Source organism: Macrobrachium nipponense, chromosome 18 (genome assembly GCF_015104395.2).
Source record: "Macrobrachium nipponense isolate FS-2020 chromosome 18, ASM1510439v2, whole genome shotgun sequence".
NCBI lineage: Eukaryota > Metazoa > Arthropoda > Malacostraca > Decapoda > Palaemonidae > Macrobrachium > Macrobrachium nipponense.
Genome location: NC_087211.1, coordinates 80,824,928 through 80,846,395, shown reverse-complemented (window position 1 = coordinate 80,846,395; position 21,468 = coordinate 80,824,928). Strand labels below are relative to the sequence as shown.

General features: G+C 34.8%; 1 protein-coding gene across 1 annotated transcript; it reads right to left on the bottom strand.

The window, feature by feature from the left end:
* Nucleotides 1–754: 754 nt before the first annotated feature.
* On the bottom strand, nt 755–21,202 carry LOC135196665 (sodium- and chloride-dependent neutral and basic amino acid transporter B(0+)-like). The gene is made up of 6 exons (XM_064223500.1): nt 21,092–21,202; nt 19,210–19,335; nt 13,504–13,603; nt 4,943–5,046; nt 3,152–3,319; nt 755–1,531 (listed from the first exon to the last, which is right to left on the bottom strand). The coding sequence occupies exons 1-6, from the start codon at nt 21,119–21,121 to the stop codon at nt 1,277–1,279; spliced, it is 783 nt and encodes a 260-aa protein (XP_064079570.1). The 5' UTR covers nt 21,122–21,202; the 3' UTR covers nt 755–1,276.
* Nucleotides 21,203–21,468: the final 266 nt, after the last annotated feature.

The following is a 21,468-nucleotide window of genomic DNA, read 5'->3' as shown; positions in this document are numbered from 1 at the left end:
TCGAGATATGTTCCAGACATGGACAGTCACAAACAGGCAAACAAACAAACAAACAAGGCACATTTCAGTGCATAAACTCGTCTTAATTCGCCGACAGAGGTCGTGATTAAGCTTCAACTAGAGTGCAAATTTCTAACCCCTCCTGTGTCGGGGTCCCTTCCCCTTGCGTGTGAAAGGGTGACATCACTTTTGGGGGACCCGAAATAGGACTGGATGTCTGGATACAATAGGCAGTGGTTTGGTTAAGCATCCTCGGTGTTCACTGGCTCTAATACTCATAGAGGAGGAGGAGGAGGAGAGGAAGAGGAGGAGGAGGAGGATGAGGAGGAGGAGGAGGAGGAGGAGGTATGAATACACTGAGGAAAAAAAGAGTAGATGAATCAGCTGTGGAGGAGGGGGAGGCAGAGAAAATGAATAAACTGAGGAAGAGGGATACATGAATAAGTTGGGAAAGAGGAGTACATGAATAAGTCAGGTAGAGGAGGGGAGGAGGAGAAGGAGGTGGTGGTGTAGATGAACAAGGTGAGGAGGAGGAGGAGGAGGAGCAGATTACGTAGTAGGCTGAGAAAGAAGAGGAAAAGACGAAAAAACCCAGGAAGAGGAGGAGGGCAGAAGGGAATTAAACTGGAGGACCCCAAGATGAAGGGTGAGGCGAAGAAGAAGAAGAAATTAAAAATAAATAGCAGAGAGAAATATCAAAGCAAAGGTCACCTCATGATTCATTCACTTTCAACCTCTGGTTTCCTTCTAACATTTTATTTTTTTTCAAAGGTGCGTTTTGTGTACAAGTGCTTGAGAGAGAGAAAAGGTGTTTGTGACTAACTGACGGGTCAAAGGGCCCCTCCTCATTGTTGTCCACAGACAAGTTCCTGGATGTCGTTTAAGCTTCACTACAGGAAAAAGCTACGTGAAGGGTTGGGGTCGAGCGTCGTAATTCATCATACAATTATATCTGCCCACACACACTCGTTACAAAATCAAAAGTTGTACCGTTGAATATTTCATCTTATACTGCGGTCATACACGTATACTATTATCAAGTTACAAAAATGTCATTAGTAGATCAAAAATTCCTTATGAAATAGATCCCAGTCGCTGTCAACGAGAGACGTTACAATCTGAGGACACTTCTTAATTAACACATCGGAAGTCCACCACGAAGCGAATGTCTCCGAAGAGCAGCGAAGAAGGATACCCGAATACCCATTCGCCATCTTCTTCGCCCAGGGCAACATGATCCTCCCGGGACAAAACGACGAACTCCCGAAGGACCTCATCAGTGCCCCTCCGCCCCATTGGTTAAGGGGGCGCCCAACTCCAAGCTCCGCCCGCCGTCTTTCGGAGGGTAGACGCCCGCGGAGGAGGAGGAGGACTGCGGAGGAGCGCAGCCCCTCCAGAGGTTCCTCCTCATGAGCCTCGGGTGGAGGAGCGGATGACAGAGGGTGAGTCTTGGTGTATTCGCCCACGCCCTTCGATGGCTCTCCAGGGCGGGGCCCCAGGCCGGCGATGCGGTAAATGCGGACGCCATCCGCTGAAAATTGTGATTTATTGAGAACAGAAGAGTGGTTGGATGGGTGGAATCGGAAGGGGGATGTAGGGGGGGGGGGGGGTGTCTGGAGTTGAGGGGAAAGAGTCCAGAAAAGATATATATTGTGAAGTAGTTCAAGTCTTCTAATGGAATCCGTCAAATTTCTCTTCTTCGCCAAATATTAATTACATTAATTACGTAATTAATTATGTATACCAAAACTTCCTTTTGGAAGATTTTTATGGAGTCTATAGTAAAAAGCACAAACAAAGCTGTCTTTTTACGAGCAAGTCTGTTAATCATTCTTCCACGTAAGTACTACATATAACTTAATGCAATTTTATTCCTTTAATGAAGAAGAGAGTCTTTAAAGCTGTTAATAATCCTTCCATGTAAGTACTACACTTGAACGAGATTTTGAAGGCATGTCGCAGAAATAAGAATGCACAAAAGTCCATAAGTTTGTTCCTTCGGGTCATTAGAACTACAAAAACACAAATTCAGTCCAGAAAATTTGTCCGCGAAGTCGAAGCTTATATTAAATAAAAGTATTTGTGAAGTATAATAAAACATTCTCCTAACACAAAACCGTAACGTTCCCGATCGGATCTATAAACGAAACCGCACCACTTCATTTGACTTATGCAAGCAATTGTAGACGGACGAAAAAGTAGTAAAAATTTCTCTCTACAACTGTATAAAACACAAATCTATAAATACTTCTAAAATGGAACAAATTTTCCAGAGCACTGAACATTAATTCTAAAATGAATGAAGAATCATAAATTGCTCTAAAAATTACTTATAAAATTCAAAATTCAAGAAAAGTTCAACAAATAAAAAAAATTACTTCTAAAATTAAACAAAGTTACTAGAATACTCTAAAATCTACTTCTAAAATTAATGATAAATCCTACACTACTTATAAAATTACTTCTAAAATGAATGAAAAATCCTAAATTACTTATAAAATTACTTATAGAATTACTTCTAAAATGAATTAAAAATCCCACATTACTTATAAAATTACTTATAAATTACTTCTAAAATGAATGAAAAATCCCAAATAGCTTTAAAAATTACTTATAAAATTACTTCTAAAATGAATGAAAAATCATATATTACTTATAAAATTACTTCTAAAATGAATGAAAAATCCTAAATTGTTTTTAAAATTACTTATAAAATTAGTTCTAAAACGAATGAAAATTCCCAAATAGCTCTCAAAATTACCTATAAAATTACTTCTAAAATGAAATAAAAATCTCAAATCGCTCTAAAAATTAATTATAAAATAAATTACTTCTAAAACGAATGAAAAATCCCAAATCTCTAAAAATTACTTATAAAATTACTGATAAAAATTAAAACCTTCTCAAAATTAATGAAAAACTCCAAAATCGCTCTAAAAATTACTTATAAAATAAATTACTTCTAAAACTAATGAAAATTCCCAAATCGCTCTAAAAATTACTAATAAAATTACTGATAAAATTACTTCTAAAATGAATGAAAAATCACAAATCGCTCTAAAACTTACTTTTCACATTTACTTCTCAACCTAAAGGAAAATCCTACGCACATGATTCCTTCATCTACAAAACCTCCAATCCGTTCACTTACCTTCGCAAAGGACCCTTCTGCAGACACCAAGTACCAAAGGGCGTAGGCGGGGATGGTCGAGATGGAGGCGATGGCCGACATCCAGCCAGCGGCCTGGATCCACGATGGGGATACGGAGTCCCTGTACTCAGGGGGCCGGACCACCACCACCACTTCCAGGAAGATCAGCTGGAATGGGCGTGGAAGAATGGTGAGATTTGCAGGAGGGGTGGAGGGGGAATGGAAAATTTAACTTTCGCGTGATTTAATTATTTATGTATCTTCTTTCTGTATTTTCATTCATCTCGTCTTACTCCTTTCTAATGAACACCGTTAATAAGCTTTGGAAGTTTGAACTTCAAGTCAATGGCGCCCTTTGTGGTGGGCTTGTTCCATATGAATAGGGTTCATCTTCTGAATTATAATAATAATAATAATATTGAAAGATATTGCTGCATCAGCTGCATTCAACTTGTAAATAGTCTTCTCTATTTTTCTAATAGCTTTCTCTCTGCTACTACAAATGGCGAGTATTGTTCCGATATTACTCATCAGGAGGAGTCAATTTCGGGAATATTTCTTAAAATTTATTTATTTGTCACAGTAAATGACAAAATATCAAATATAAAGTCGATCTAGTGGCCAACGTTTTCTCTCCGACTCTGTTTGTTCATTTACTGTGGACAAAATAAATACATTTTAAGCAATGATTTCCCCCCGCAAATTGACTCCTCCTGATGAGTAATATCGACGCAATACTCGCCAGTTGTAGTAGCAGAGAGAAGCTATTATTTGAAAAATAGAGAAGACTATTTACAAGTTGAATGCAGCTGATGCAGCAATATCTTTCAATCAGACTTGTTTGAAAGAGGGTCTACTTCCAATAAATAAAAATAATAATAATAAAAAATAATAATAATAAAATGTATGCTGGAAAAACAGACCTTCTTTCAAACATGTTTTGTTAAAAATAATGGCAGATTTTAAAGAAGAACTGATTTTATACAAAACTCTATCAAGTCTTATTAAAAGAATTGAGAGAATTTTGTATAAAATCAATTCTGTAAATTTTGCCATTATTGTTAATAATAATAATAATCAATAATAATAATAATAATAATAATAATAATAAAAAAATAATAATAATAATGCACCGATTATGACCCTGTATTTGATCATGACCCTCTATAGGCAACTCCTAACTTAGCGTGTTTAAGTAGCTCGGAAAAAGCCGCTATTCGGAAAACAGAGAAGAATCTCTATAAGTGTAACTCTGTTGAAGTAGCCATTACTTTTAAAAAACTAATAATAATAATAATAATAATAATAATTGGTGATTGTCAGTAATTTCCCATAGATATCGTTTTCATCAATAAGAAATTGTTCCATTAAATTATTTTTTACAAGATTTTACTGTCAAGGATAGATTTCTTTGCTTTACATATTTTTTTTATTATTATGAAATAATTGTGCATACCAAACAAACCCTTGGAGGGTCCACTGTCTAGGAAATTTGGGGGTAGCTGTCTAGGAAATTTGGGGTCACTATCTAGGAATTTAGGGGTCACTGTCTAGGAAAATTTGGGGGTCACTGTCTAGGAAATTTGGGGGTCACTGTCTAGGAAATTTGGGGTCACTGTCTAGGAAATTTGAGGGTCGCTGTCTGGAGGAAATTTGGGGGTTCACTGTCTAGGAAATTTGGGGGTCACTATCTAGGATATTTGGGGGTCACTGTCTAGGAAATTTGGGGGTCACTGTCAGGAGGAAATATCCAAAATTACAGCTGACACCTTCAACTCGGTGCTTACTTACTTCCAAGAGACAGAAGGGCGTGAGGACGAGCCACATGAAATACCAGAATAAATTCAGCGGTTTGTTGGTCATCATTTCCACGTCCCTCGCCACCTTTCCACTGCCTGTGAACGAGAGAAACGAAAAAAAAGGAGTTTATTTGGTGAATAAAAAGGAATGTTTGCTGATGAGATTTGTGAGAGAAATAAGAAAAAAAGGAAATTTAGCTTGAATAAAGGAATTTGCTTATGATATATTTGTGAAAGAAGAAATAAGAAAAAAAAGGGAGTTTATTTGGTGAATGAATAAGGGAATGTTTAGACAGATTGATTTGTGAGGCTGACAAACATTCTTATGCTCTCTTGTTTTTATTTTTGTCGTGTGTGTTGATATGTTGATTTCATTATGAATAGTGTACATTATTTATGTAAAAAAATTTTTTAATATAAATATATATATATATATATATATGTGTGTGTTTTGTGTGTGTGTGTGTGTGTGTGTGTGTGTGTTTATGTGTGTGTTTGTGTATGTAATGTGTGAGCACACACACAACATTATATATATATAATATATATATATATATATATAATATATATATATATATATATACACATCATAAAACGTCCACTACTCGCAAAGATTTCCACAGGTCCTCTGAGAAACGAACCCCATCCTTATTCCCTGAAACTGGGGGGAAAAATTGGAGAGACATTAATCTTACGAAGGATGAACTATCCAATAAATTCCCTGAACAGGGAAATTTTCTTCCAAGCACAGGCAGATATTACACTCTTCTACAGTTCGGGTATTTCCTGAAAGATATACATAAGCCTCAAATTATTATCTAGTTATATGAGTGTGTTTATATATATATGTATATATATATATATATAATATTATATATATATATGTATATATATATATATATATATATATATATATATATATAATATATATATATATATATATATATATATATATATATATATATATTTATATAAATGGACAGAACGTAAAAGGACCTCATATTTTTTTTATTCTTGTCAATTACAGGTGAAAAATATGTCAGTCGGAATCCATTACGATCCTCTCTCTCTCTCTCTCTCGCTCTCTCTCTCTCTCTTTCACGGTAATTACTGCATGACATCACTCACTACCATTCACGCCTAATCCGTCCCACAGATGACCGTGGTTTGATCATCTAACCATTCTCCTGCCTACCAAAGCCAACAGGTAAGGTATACCCGCTGCAAACGCCTCCATACTGCTATGCTGCCGAGGACCTGACTCTCTGCCATACTAAACCCGACTCAGCTGTATAAATGTAAATAAAAATTTTGTAATAAACTAATATTAAGGCAAAAAAAATGAAGATTGCATTAAATCAAGAGCCATACACTTGCTCGACACCACAATACATATAATGATGCAAATCAACATCATTATCAGAGCCATACACTTGCTCGACACCAAAGTTATGTAATAACAATGAACAACAAAATTAAGTTAAAACACAGACATTACATACAGACAGCACAAACAATAATAATAACTTGAATAAGCAAACAATTAACTTAGATCCTACAGCATAAGTTACAGATACAACACCATAGTAGCATACAAAAACAGACAAATCTGGATGCTACTGAAGACTTCATCACATACACAGACGGCGAGGTCCTCATCCTCCCGAGGAAGGTACCAGGTACTGCAGACCTGTCCATACTGCTAACAGAAGCAGCCATTACGCACACAAAGACGTAGAAGTCCTCATCTTCCCGTCGAAGTCAATCCCTTCCGTTGAAGTCAAACGACTTCCAGATGTTCCACCACTGCCATGCTGCTGCTGCCTTCTCAGCCGAGGTTTCCCAGAACCTCTCAGGTCACCATCCAAAACCTGTCTGCAGGTGTCACTCACACCAGGACAGAAGTAACTTAGTCACCATGACGATAAACGCTGGCGGGTAAGGGAAACAATGCAACCATCGTAATGGTTACTCATCGTTATACCTCCCTACCCAACAAAAAAAAAAAAAATTTACAAAATTTTTTTTTTTTAGCAAAACTTAAGTCACTCCTCCAAGAACAGGAACAAAACTCGCCAGCCAAAACAGACCCAATCCTGTCACGGTCGCCAATGTAATGGTCTGTTATTAGAGACCAGCAGATTCAAAAAAAATAAAAACAAGAAATTGGGCTGGAATGACTGACGAAAGACAAGACAAATCTAGGAGGAGGACTGAACAAAATGCAAGAATAACCTTAATAATAATTTATTTACAGGTTGTTACATTATTTACAGTGAGAAACAGGTTTGGGTGGCGAAAATTCAGTGATCAATTATCAATTATCATAAATAATCAAAAACCATTAATAAAACAGAAAAAATGAAGATTGCATTAAATCAAGAGCCATACACTTGCTCGACACCACAATACATATAATGATGCAAATCAACATCATTATCAGAGCCATACACTTGCTCGACACCAAAGTTATGTAATAACAATGACAACAAAATTAAGTTAAAACACAGACATTACATACAGACAGCACAAACAATATAATAACTTGAATAAGCAACATACTTATGATCTACAGCATAATTACAGATACAACACCATAGTGCATACAAAAAAACAGACAAATCTGGATGCTACTGAAGACTTCATCACATACATACACAGACGGCGAGGGTCCTCATCCTCCGAGGAAGGTACCAGGTACTGCAGACCTGTCCATACTGCTAACAGAAGCAGCCATTACGCACACAAAGACGTAGAAGTCCTCATCTTCCCGTCGAAGTCAATCTTCCCGTTGAAGTCAAACGACTTCCAGATGTTCCACCACTGCCATGCTGCTGCTGCCTTCTCAGCCGAGGTTTCCCAGAACCTCTCAGGTCACCATCCAAAACCTGTCTGCAGGTGTCACTCACACCAGGACAGAAGTAACTTAGTCACCATGACGATAAACGCTGGCGGGTAAGGGAAACAATGCAACCATCGTAATGGTTGTTTAAAAAAAACAAAATAACGACTCATCGTTATAATAATATTATATATATAGATATATATATATATATATATATATACACATACATAAAACGTCCACTACTCGCAAAAGATTTCCACAGGTTCCTCTGAGAACTAACCCCCATCCTTTTTATTTCCCTGAAACTGGGGGGGGAAAAATTGGAGAGCATTAATCTTACGAAGGATGAACTATCCAATAAATTATTTCCCTGAACAGGGAAATTTTCTTCCAAGCACAGGCGGATATTACACTCTTCTACAGTTCGGGTATTTCCCTGAATATACATAAGCCTCAATTATGTAAATCTTTTAGGAGTTATATGAGGTGTGTGTAGTATATATATATATATATATATTATATATATATATATATATATATATATATATATATATATATATAGATATATATTATATATATATATATATATATATATATATATATATATATATATATATATATATATATATATATATATATATATATATTTTATATAAATGGACAGAACGTAAAAGGACCTCATATTTTTTTTATTCTTGTCAATTACAGGTGAAAAATATGTCAGTCGAATCCATTACGATCTCTCTCTCTCTCTCTCGCTCTCTCTCTCTCTTTCACGGTAATACTGCATGACATCACTCACTACCATTCACGCTAAATCACACACAAGACAGAATATCTAAAATGGAGGCAAAACGTTTTTTTTACCAATATCATTACGCTCAAACCTGCAATAACATGAAACCAATACCAACATATCCTACCAAAGCAATTAAATGTTACGGCATTTCGAAACGCCCCCAAGAAATGTTCATCGTTAGACATTTCTGAATGTTTAATGAATAGCCCCTTTTGGCAATAACATCCAGCCGCTTTTCGCGGAAGCATATTCCCGATCTGTAACAGAGTAATGAGACCTTCCCTGAGAAAAAAAAAATGGAACGACATTTAAAAAGCTAACCACAGAATCTTCTTGAAAATAACCTCGTTATTTTTCCCACACCCAAATTACCTTCATAATATGTGTTTAAGCTAACCTAACCTGGAGAATACTTGTTTAAACTAAACTAACCTAACCTAACCCAACCCAACCAAATCTAACCTACAAACTGCTTGTTTAAATAATTTAACCTGACCCAACCCAATCTAACCTAACCTGGAGAATACTCGTATAAACGAACCTAATCTAGCCTGGAAAATACTTGTTTAAATGAACCTGACCTAACCTAACCCAACATACACTAACTTGGAGAACACTCTTTAAACTAACCTAACCAAGATTATTACTAAATTTATAAAAGAAGCAGTTCATAGCTTACTATATACGCATATCTATGGAATTTCAATCTGAAAAGACTCATTCTGAATTCTCCCCAAAATGGGTGTTTCGTGTATGTTTTTCGGTTCTACATAGTTCTGGGACAGACTTTTATAAGAATATATTTATAGCTTTTTAATTAATTTATTAACAGACTTAAGTACATTTTTATATTTTGTAAATTCCGTTTAATGAATACTCATTCAAACTAATATAATCTAACCGAACCTAACCTAACCGGGAGAATACTCCTTTAAACTTACCTAACCTAACCAAACCTAAGATAACTGGAGAATACTCGTTTAAACGAACCTAATCTAACCTGGAAAATACTAGTTTAAACGAACCTGAACTAACCTAACCTAACCCGGAGATACTCGTTTAAACTAACCTAACCTAACCTAACCTGGAGAATACTCATTTAACCTAACCTAGTGTAACCTGAAGCATACTCATTTAAATAACCTAACCTAACCTAGAGAATACAAGTTTAAACTGACCTAACCTTATAATCGTTGAAACTAACCTTAACTAACTCAACCTAACCTAACCTGGAGAATACTGGTTTAAACTAACCTAACCTAACTTGGAGATTAGGAGATTAGTTATTGAAACTAACCTGACCTAACCCAATCTAACCTAACCCAAAATAACCTAACCGGGAGAATACTCGGTGAAACTAACCTAACTTAGGGGCATGGCAATAAAAGTGTGCCTGGTGCAATATTAGTATACATCTCAAGAATTTGCCTGCAAGGGCAACATATACTACAGATAATTATGGCAAGAGCATTTTTCTTTTGTTTTGTGCTGAGGCAAGTTTAAATAGATGCAAAAGCCAAGTTGTAATTATACAATATTCATACTCACTCACTCACTCACTCACCCCATATATATATTATATATATAATATATATATATATATATATATATATATATATATATATATATATATTATATATATATATATATATATACAGTGGACCCCGTCCTACTTTTGCGGTTCAGGATTCGTGACATCACCAATTTGTGAAATTTTTCCAAGGAACATAATAACCACATTATTTAATGATTTTCAGAAATTTTACATAGGTAAATATTCACTGATTTACTGTATTTTTGATGATGTTTTTCATGAAAAAAATAAATTTCTTACGATACAAATAACATAAATAAAACAATAGATTGTTTAAGAAGAGTTTTTAGAGGGGTGGGTTCCAAGTATTGCGCGAGGGGATTTTTGCTATTCGCGGGGGGCGGGTGTTTGTGGTCCCTATCCTCCGCAAATCCTTGGGGTAAACAACTGTATATATATGTTTACATAAACTCCAGAAATAAATAAATATATACATTCCTCCAATCTCTCTCTCCCTCTTTCTCTCTCTCTTTTACTCCTTTTCTTTTTTCTGCCTCTCTCTTCAATAGCAGCCTCACTGACTCTCAATCAATGCGCCAAAAAAGATTTGTGAAGTGAGTGACCTTTGGCATCAAAGGCCGAGATAATTAATATCAACATAACATTCAGAAAGAACCTGCCGCCTCGTATTTCACAGAGAGAGAGAGAGAGAGAGAGAGAGAGAGAGAGAGAGAGAGAGAGAGACTGTGGGTGTCTGAGTAAGATAGAGACTGGGATTGACAGTTGGGTTAGACCAGCATTAACGTAAGGGCGGGATGAGATTATCAATCTAATGGAATGGAATATAGAGTTTGAACCAATAATGGAATGGAATATAGAGTTTGAACCAATAATGGAATGGAATATAGAGTTTAAACCAAAGACCAGGCACTGGCACCTATGAGGTCATTCAGCGCTGGATAGGAAATTGAGAGCAGGTGGGATTGAAAGGTGAAAAGGGAGGAAAACTTCGCAGCTGCACAGAAATAATTATTAGAAGAGAGTGAATAGCAAGATGGAAGATAATATGAATGGAAGTATAGTAAAAGCAATGTTAGGGGTTGCAGCTAGGGCCCGAATGGACGTTGCAAAGAACCTTTATTAATGCCTACAATGTACCCCATGAGGTACACTGATGGCGCTTTCCCCCTACGGATTAGATCGTCTATAGAGAACGGTTGACACAAAGAAAAACTCGGAAATACTAAAATACAGAAAGTGGGATATATAAATAATAAATAAAATGGAATTTAAAAAATAAAAGAGAATGGGAAATAAAAAAAATTAAAAAACAGGGAATATACAAATAAGGTAAATGGACATTATAATAATAGAAAAATGGGAAATATACAAATAGAGAGAACTGCAAAGATACAAATAAGAAAAATGGGAAATTTACCAATAAAGAAAAATGGAAAATACGAAAGCAAAGAAAATGGGAAATATGCAAATGCCTAAAATGAGAAATGTGTAAATGAAGAAAACAGGAATAACGAAATTGGGGAATACATACAAATACAGAAAATGGGAAGTATACAAATAAAGAAAACTGCAAGCAAAAAATAAAGAAAATGGGAAATATACAAATAAAGACAACTGAAAGGGAAAAAATGGGAAATATAAAAATAAAGAAAACTGAAAGGAAAAAAATGGGAAATATAAAAATAAAGAAAACTGGAAATACAAAAATAAAGAAAAATGAGATATAGACAAATAAAGAAAACTGGAAATTACAAAATTTAAGAAAATGGGATATAAAAAAAATAAGAAAACAGGAAATACAAAAATCAAGAAAATGGGAAATAGACAAATAAGGAAAACTGAAATTACAAATATAAAGAAAATGGGAATGAGACAAATAAAGAAAACTGAAAATTACAAAATTAAAGAAAATGGGAAATAGACAAATACAGAAAATGGGAAATATACAAATAGAGAAAACTGGAAGCAATAAATTAAGAAAATGGGAACTACAAAAATAAAGAAAATGGGACGCATGTGCACCTAAAGAAAGTAAACATCACAGAGTCAAAGCTATAAGTCAAGAATGAAAAGACTGGGATATTTTCTTAATTGCGATGTACATACATCGCAAAAGCTTCGCACTTTCTCAGAAGGGGGTTACAAAGACCATTACTTTGGCGTGGGAGTGTATGAATGGTAAGCTCTCTCTCTCTCTCTCTCTCTCTCCTCTCTCTCTCTCTCTCTCTCTCTTTATTTGTGTCAACATTTCCGTTCGCCCCGCCAGAGAGTTTATTTTTTTTTTTTTTTGACGATGCTGGAGATGAAAACCAAATATTAAAAGGTCATGAAAAGCGACGGGAGGTAGGGAGGGAGGGAGGGAGGAACTTAGGCAATAGAGTCATTGAGAAGCGATTGTTCCCATTTTACGGCCTGGCAATATTGTTAACGGAGGCAATTATCTCTTTCCCCTGCTCTGTGTGTGTGTGTGTGTGTTGCGTGAAGGTTACAGAAGTAAACGCAATTACAAGCCCACACACACACACGAATTAAATATAATATATTATATATATTAACTATATATATATATAAATATATTTTCTTATGTCAATACTTGGCTATGTGACCACCAAGAACAGACAGGTGCTGTTTGCATACAGGGCATGGGGGGGTAGCGAGGGATGCATACCAGACCGTCCGCGAATAGTTGGAATCCGTATAAAAATGCTTAATATGACCTATTTTTTTAGTTAAAACTCAAGAAAAACCCACTAAAATTGTTTATACCTGCTTTTTTAATATTTTCATCACAAAAAGTGTAGTTTATGATGAAACTGATAAAAAAAACAGCAATTTATGGATGTTTTTCATAGAACAATACTGCGAATGCGTTAATTTCCCGTAAATAAGCGAATTTTCTGCGAATAATGGGTGGATATGTTCCAGAGAGAAATCCGCAAATGCATGAGTTCGCAAATCCGGAGAGTGTGACTATGGTGGCCCATTGTATATATAAAACAATTTTGATTAAACAAAACACCTTACTACAGAAATTCATAATACTCTACTCAACGACTTTCTTTCCTAAACAATGGCCCACCTAAAAAATACACTGATTAGATAATTCACAGACTTTATTAGCTATTCAGTGGCCTAATCTTCCAATCAGTAGATATCCTAATCAATATTCTACATAATATATCCAGCGATTATATACAACACTGTCTTGATTAGTCATTCTGTGGTCTAATCTCCTAATCATTACTTTCTTTCCTAATCAATGCTCTACATGATACAGCCACCGATCAGACAAATCACAGACTCGATTAGCTGTTCAGTGGCCTAGTCTTCCAATCAGTGGCTCCAATTACTCACCGTAAATATAAGAGAAGACGATGACCTCACAAAGGCAGGCGAAGATTATGGGGACAGTGGCGGAGTACGTGTCCAGGATTAGCGTGACGTACATTCCTCCCTGGAAATAATTATAATAATACTATCAACTTGAATCGAAAAGTTGATAATAATAACAATAAAAACAATAGCACCTGTAATCACAAAGTGAATAATAATAATAGTAATAATAATAATAATAATACCTTATGACAACATTTTTCCAGAATCTGGCACTTATGCAATATTTATACTAATAATACTATCAACTTTAATCACAAAGTTAAGTTAATAATAATAATAATAATAATAATAATAATAATAATAATAATAGCAACTTTATACACAAAGTGAATAATAATTATAATAATGATAATAATAACTTATGACAAAATTTCTCCAGGATCTGACAAACAATAATAATAATAATAGTAATAATAATAATAATAATAATAATAATAATAACAAAAATAATAATATCAACTTTAATCACAACGTGAATAATAATAATAATAATATAATAATAATAATAATAATAATAATAATAATAATAATAATAAAAGCAGCTTTAATCATAAAGGGAATAATAATAATAATATCAACTTTAATAACAAAGTGAATAATAATAATAATAATAGTAATAATAATAATAATAATAATAATAATATCTTTAAACAGAAATTGTATCCAGATTCTGGCACTTGCATAGTAATAATAATAATAACAACAACAGAAGTGGTAGAAAGAACGAATACAAAAATAATATTGTTAATGTTTCCCTACCTCTTTGTCCTTTTTTTTCCAATTTGGACCGCTATTAGGAAACAATATAACACGAAGAATTCACATTGAGCGTCATGAGAGGAATACAGCTTTCATATTCAATATTCCCTGACGCCTTCTAGGGAATTACATAAGCCTCCAAAACTCCCCGGCTATTTTCAGGAAAAACATGCCCCCACACCTTCAGGAGTAGACGCTGTTATCGTGCGTATTACGCCATCCCTAACGGACAAGTGAAAGTGTTTTTTTTTTTTTTTTTTTAAAAAAAAATAACGGTCGGCTTTCTCGGCCAATCAGAGCGCAGCAACGCCGGCCAATGAAGCTGGTTCATTGGGTCTGATGGTCGGATAGGTTGGCTTAAAGCTGATGATCTCTCTCAGATGGTGGTGGGGGAGAAAGAGAGAGAGAGACAGGAAGAACCTGTTTCAGCAGTGCATGTTGTTTGTGTATCTTGGGCAAGAAGGATTTCCAATGCACGATGATGCACTACGAGGTCTTCCTCTTCCTCTTCTTCTTCTTCTTATTCTTCTTCGAGGGCGTCATGGTCTTCTTCGTCTTCTTCTACCTCGTGCTCAGCAAGGTGTTAATAAGTGGATGATTTTCCCGACTCGCTGAAGAGGCTTATTTACGAACGAGATGGATTAAGGTGAAGGATGCTTCTATCTTTGTTCTACGAGGGACCGAGATGCACAAATCTGCATAAAACCAGCCTGATCACAGCCAGGAACGACGTGGAAACATACGGCATACGTAAGTATTTGGAATTGAAATGCAGAATTTAGGCCAAAGGGCAAGCGCTGGGACCTACGAGATCATTCAGCGCTGATACGGAAACTGACAGTAAGAAAGTTTGAAAGGCGAAATAGGAAGAGGAAAACCTCGAAGCAGTTGCACTACGAATCAAGTGTTAGGAGAGGGGTGAGAAAGGTCATATGGAAGAGAATATGAACGCAGGTACGGTAAGAGGAATGAAAGAGGTTGCAAAGAACCTTACGGAATGCTTACAGTGCACCTCGTGTATGTGGGACCGCCCCTCCATTGGCGGGAGCACCAGCGTCTCACAAACACAGACACAAAACCAAGTCTCTTGGGGACATTCACGGCGGCCTTCAAACATTGTCCTTCGTTGTTCCTCGCCACAGAAAGAAGAAGAAAAAAACAGCTCGTCCTAATGGCCTGGTGGTGTAGAATAAACATCGTTTCTTCTTTGACCTTCAAAGGCGCCGTGCCCTTTTGTAAGAGAGAAGCTTCCAGCGTTGTAAACTCTAACGACTTGGTGGATTTTTGACCAACAGTGTTGCATACACACTTTCGGAGTAGGTCTCGGGGTTTCTTGCAATTTTTTTTTACTCCGTTTTTTGTAAGCTTTCAAGCTGAGTAACATCTTGCAATAAAGGATACGCCCTCTTGTTGACAGGTCATGCAAAAGGAAGTTACAGAAATCTTTGGGAAAAAGATGATGCAATTTCAGAGTCAAGAATAAGAAAGAGAGAAGAAACTTAAAGAGTAAACAAAATATCTCGATATCTAGACTATCTCATCCGTTTAAAGCATTTATATATATCAGTGCACTTTCCCTCTACAGGGCCGAAACAACTAGTGCTTGGAAAGCCAAGGTACTAAAAAATACAAAGAGAAATCCAGGGGCAAAAAAATTGTATAATCTTGGGAGAAACCTAACGTAAAGAACGTGTCCTAGAAAATAACGGTTCGACGTAGCTTGATAGATCTCAGATCAACACCCAAAGAAGTACTAACAGAAAACAAAAAGGAGACATTAGACGTCCTTTTCTCGGAAAAGTAGTTCTTGATGCTACATGGTGGGTGTCCAGGCCCTGGATGCTGCTGGTTCCTGTTTCCAGGTGGGTGGACTGGGTAGGCTCCTTTCTACAAAAGGATCCCGAAAACTGACAGGAAGCTGGTCTCAAATGCCTTCAAGTAACAAGGATTACGAATTTCTACAGGAGTATCTCAAGTTAAAAAATGCTTTGGAGGTTTGGCCTTGGTAATAAGAAACAAGGTCCATTATAGAACTCACCTTTACATATGATTTGGAGGTCTGGCCTTGCTAATAAGTGGCAATGTTCACTAAGTAACAAAGACTAAATATTACAGCCTCCACTTGAATATATTATAGGTAATCTTATAATTGATAGCAATTCTAAATAGCTCGTAACGTAAACTAACCTGTACTTTACACTTGCCATTCAATTTTAGAGATATATCTAAAAGATTCTATGCAAGATGGTAGCACAGCAAAACATAAACATATGGCAGCTGATAAGTACAGAAATCGATTTTAGCTAAGGCCCCAAAAAACTACTTTTGCAGCTGATAAGTACAAAATTCGCTTAGCCGTGTCCTGGGAATCATAATAAGAAAGCCGATAAGTACAAAAATCCGTAATAGCTAAGGCCAATGAATCATAACGTGGCATCCGATAAGTACAGAAATCCGCTTATCTGTGGTCCGTTAAGTTGAAGTTTTATAATTCGTCAAAGTTCCTAATATTGCACGGCCCGGTGTGGCTTCAACTGGAACAGACATTTTGGGCAACCCCTCCCTAACTAAAGGCGATGGTCACAGGGCCAATCTTTTTCGGCAACCGGTAACGGCGGTGCCGCAAATAATGGCACCTAATGGTGCCAACGCTGTCAAACGGACCAAATAATAAGTCATATTTCCTTAGCTCAAATAGCAATGGAATAGAATATAAAATTTAGACCAAAGGCCAAGCGTTAGGACCTATGAGGTCATTCAGCGCTGAAAGGGAAATTCAAGAATATATGAAGGTTTGAAAGGTGTAACAGGAGGAAAACCTCAGAGCAGATGCACTATGAAACAATTGTTAGTGGAGGGTGGAAAAGGAAGATGGAAGAAAGAACATGAAGGGAGGTACCGTAAAAGGAATGAAAACAAAATGCTTATCTATGCTCATTCTAAACAGTTACTCTCCAGAGGTACCTGGTGGTTTTCCAAAGGTATGGATTGTTTGTTTGTTTGTTTTGTTTTATTTGTTTGTATGGTGTTTTGACGTTGCATGGAACCAGTGGTTATTCAGCAACGGGACCAACGGTTTTACGTGACTTCCGAACCACGTAGAGAGTGAACTTCTATCACCCGAAATACACATCTCTCACCCGTCAGTGGAATGCCGGAGAATCGAACTCGCGGCCACCGAGGTGGCAGGCCAAGATCACACCGATCACGCCACTGAGGCGTTTGGATGGATAGACAGGACTTGATCTGACGAAATTTAGGCCATTAAGCCTATCTCAGCGCGAGGTGTGGTTAGATCACGGAAGCGTGAATGCCATAGGCCTAGCCTTTCCTGATTCTGGAAAATTGGTGAGGCCTACAGAGGCGTGAAAAGTAAAATTTCCCTCCTGGAAAATATATATGTATGTATACAAATATATATTTGTATATATATACAAATGACATATAATATAAATATATATCTTTGTATATATAATATTATGTAAAGATTTTCATTTTAATATATGGAGATGGAGAAGACAGAAAAGCATTTTTCTCATTTGTCCTTAGTTAAAAATAATAAAACTCTGAATATATAACATAATATATATATATACTATATATATCATATATTTATATATAGATGATATATATAGTATATATATATATATATATATCATAAGATATAGATATATATATTTTATAATATATATACAGAACATATCTATATCATATATATATATATATAGATATATATATAGACATATAGATAACATTTACATATATATATATATATATACATAAAATATATAGTATTATATATATAATATTCTATATATATATATCATAGAAAGATATATATATATATATATATATATATTATATATAGATATATATATTATATATATAGTAAAATTCTAGATATATATATATATATATATATATATATATATATAAATATAGATATATGTATATCTATATATATATATATATATATATATATATATCCTAGTATATATAATATGAATATATATATACAATTATATTATTAAATATATATATTTATATATATATATATACATATATATATCAAAATATAGATATATGTAATTATCTATGTAAATATATATATATATATATATATATACTGGGGTATATATATATATATATATACACCTATATATCTCCAAAAATTCTTTAGCCTTACCACTGATTAATTCTCCACAACAGGTCATCTAATTTGCACGAATCTGTCTTTGAACCAAGTGACCTCATTAACCGAGTCAATATGGTTACGGCAACTGACAACTTCAACGAAAATATAGTATTATAAAAAATAAATTAGGGGCCTGGAAGGCTTTTGTTGATGAATAATAATTTTTTTTTATTATTATTATTATTATTATTATTATTATTATTATTATTATTATTATTATTTATTATTATTATTGTTATTGTTATTGTTATTGTTATTATTATTATTATTATTATTATTATTATTATTTTATTATTATTATTATTATTACACTATAAACGAAAACAGAAAAGTCTAAATATTTTAATGATGAGAATTTTATAATAATAATAATAATAATAATAATAATAATATAATAATAATAATATAATAATAATAATAATAATAATCCTTTTAATAAATATATAAACAATCCATTCTTAAAATTAAAAAAAAATCACCCACGATCAGCATACAAAATCCACCCAAATACAAAGAAAAAAAAAAAAAAACCGTTAATGCGCCATGCCCACCTGTCGGCCGAATGAACGCGCCGGGGCAGGCAAATTTAAAGGTATGCTGACTCCCGAGAGAGTTTGGCCGCATGGCACTGTCTCTTTAAAAGGCACAGTGCCTGAGTGACTCTCCCCCTAGACAGACCGACCGACTGACTGACTGACTGACTGACTGACCCTGGTGCAGCAGAGGAGAGCCAACAGGAACATGACGAGGCAGGCGACGAAGGTGAGGGCGCTTGCGATTCCGCCGCTGCGGGAACTCGTCCATGAGGACGCCGTCATAGCCTCGATCTGCACGAACTGGTTTTGCGAAGGGGAGGAGGAGGAGGAGGAGGAGGAGGAGGAGGAGGAGGAGGAGGAGGTGGTGGGAGAGAGAGGGGGAGGGGGAGAGGAGGAGGAGGAGGAGGGAGAGAGAGAGATAGCTTGGCGTTACTGTTGAGGTATTAGATTTTAGGACTTGTTTATTCTTAATATGTCTTATGTCAAAACAAATATAAGTGTATATACAAACACATGCATATATATATATATATATATATATATATATTATTGGTAGTATTTAACATCTACAAACTGACCTAACCTGACTTAGAAGTTTATCAATACAATTTTCAAAATGTGCACTCATTCTTACAGAACGATCAAAATATGCAAAATCATATATATTTTTTATCAAAAATGTTTGCAGTCATACTGAACGAGCAAGATATGTAAAAATTGCAAGATAATTCTCGATCATACAAAAGTACGGATGAATATGGAATTAACTGTAAAAACATGAGAATATATTGTCTCTTTGAATCATTATTTAAAATGGCTGCACATTCACTTGGAACAGCTAAAAAAAATTACAGAAAACAAATTTATTCATTAACCAAAATATGAAACAAAACCATAAAGAAGGAAGCCTTAATCGGATGCAAAATGAATATCCTATTCATTCATTATTCAACAAAGTTTTACATTCTTTCATTATTAAAAAAATAAAGTTCCTATATTCCCTTAAACTAGGTCTACGCAGCATCTACCACTAACCTACTGACCCAAGAATCCCACCGAACACTATAGGCCTATGGTCAGAAAAAAGGAGAAAAATACAGAGAGAAAGTGAAGAATAACTTAGGCCTTAGGCCTACTTGTAGCAGCATTAACATAATATGGTGAACGGCCTAAGTCAAGGTTTTAAGTTTTAAGTGAAGGGGGGGGGGCTTATGCCAGTATTTTTATAGCTATTTTTTTCAATTTGGTTTTTTACTTCTATCTTAGTTTTTCATATGGATTTACTTATAAATGTTATCGCCATTTACTGAAAGCACCTTCTGGTTACTTGATATTACTTACTCTCTCTATCTCCATTTCTTTATATACATTTTTCTTATTTTTTTTTGTCTCCTTTTGTTTACGTAAATTACTTTATTCTTTCCGACTCAATCTGGTTTATGTAAATTTGCTTATTCCTTTCATATTCACTTGTTTATCTAGATTTTCTTATTCTCATTGTCGCTGTGTGTTTGTCTATCACTTCTCTACTCTATCTACTTTCACACGTTCGCATGTATTGGAGGAGAAGAACAACAACAACAAGGAGAAGAAGAACAACAACAACAACAAGGAGAAGAAGAACAACGAAGAAGAAGAGGAAGAACAACAATAACAAGGAGGAGGAGGAGGACAAAAACAGAACAACAACAACAACAACAACAAGGAAAAGGAAAAGAACAACAACAACAACACCAACAACAAGGAGAAGCAGAACAACGAAGAAGAAGAGGAAGAACAACAATAACAAGGAGGAGGAAAAAAACAGAAGAAGAAGAACAACAACAACAACAAGGAAAAGGAAAAGAAGAAGAAGAAGAACAACAACAACAAGGAGAAGGAGTAGAAGCACAAAAACAACAACACCAACAACAAGGAGGAGAAAGAGAAGAATAACGAAGAAGAAGAAGAACAACAACAACGAGCAGGAGAGGAAGACAAGAACAACAACAACAACAACAAGGAGGATAACAACAATGACAACAGCAACAATTAAAAGTTCAAACGTTGTTCTTACCACAGAACCAATGCCCAGGAAGAACAACATGAGGAAGAACAACACGGACCACACTGGAGACAACGGCAGGAGTGACAAGGCCTCCGGGTATGCTATGAACGCCAAGGCTGGACCTGCAATAATAATAATAATAATAATAATAATAATAATAATAATAATAATAATAATAATAATAATTTAAAATGACAATAATAATAATATAATAATAATAATAATAATAATAATAATAATAACTAATAATAATAATAATAATAATAATAACTAATAATAATAATAATAATAATAATAATAATTATTTAATTACAATAATAATAATAATAATAATAATAATAATAATAATAATAAAATGGCAATAATAATAATAATAATAATAATAA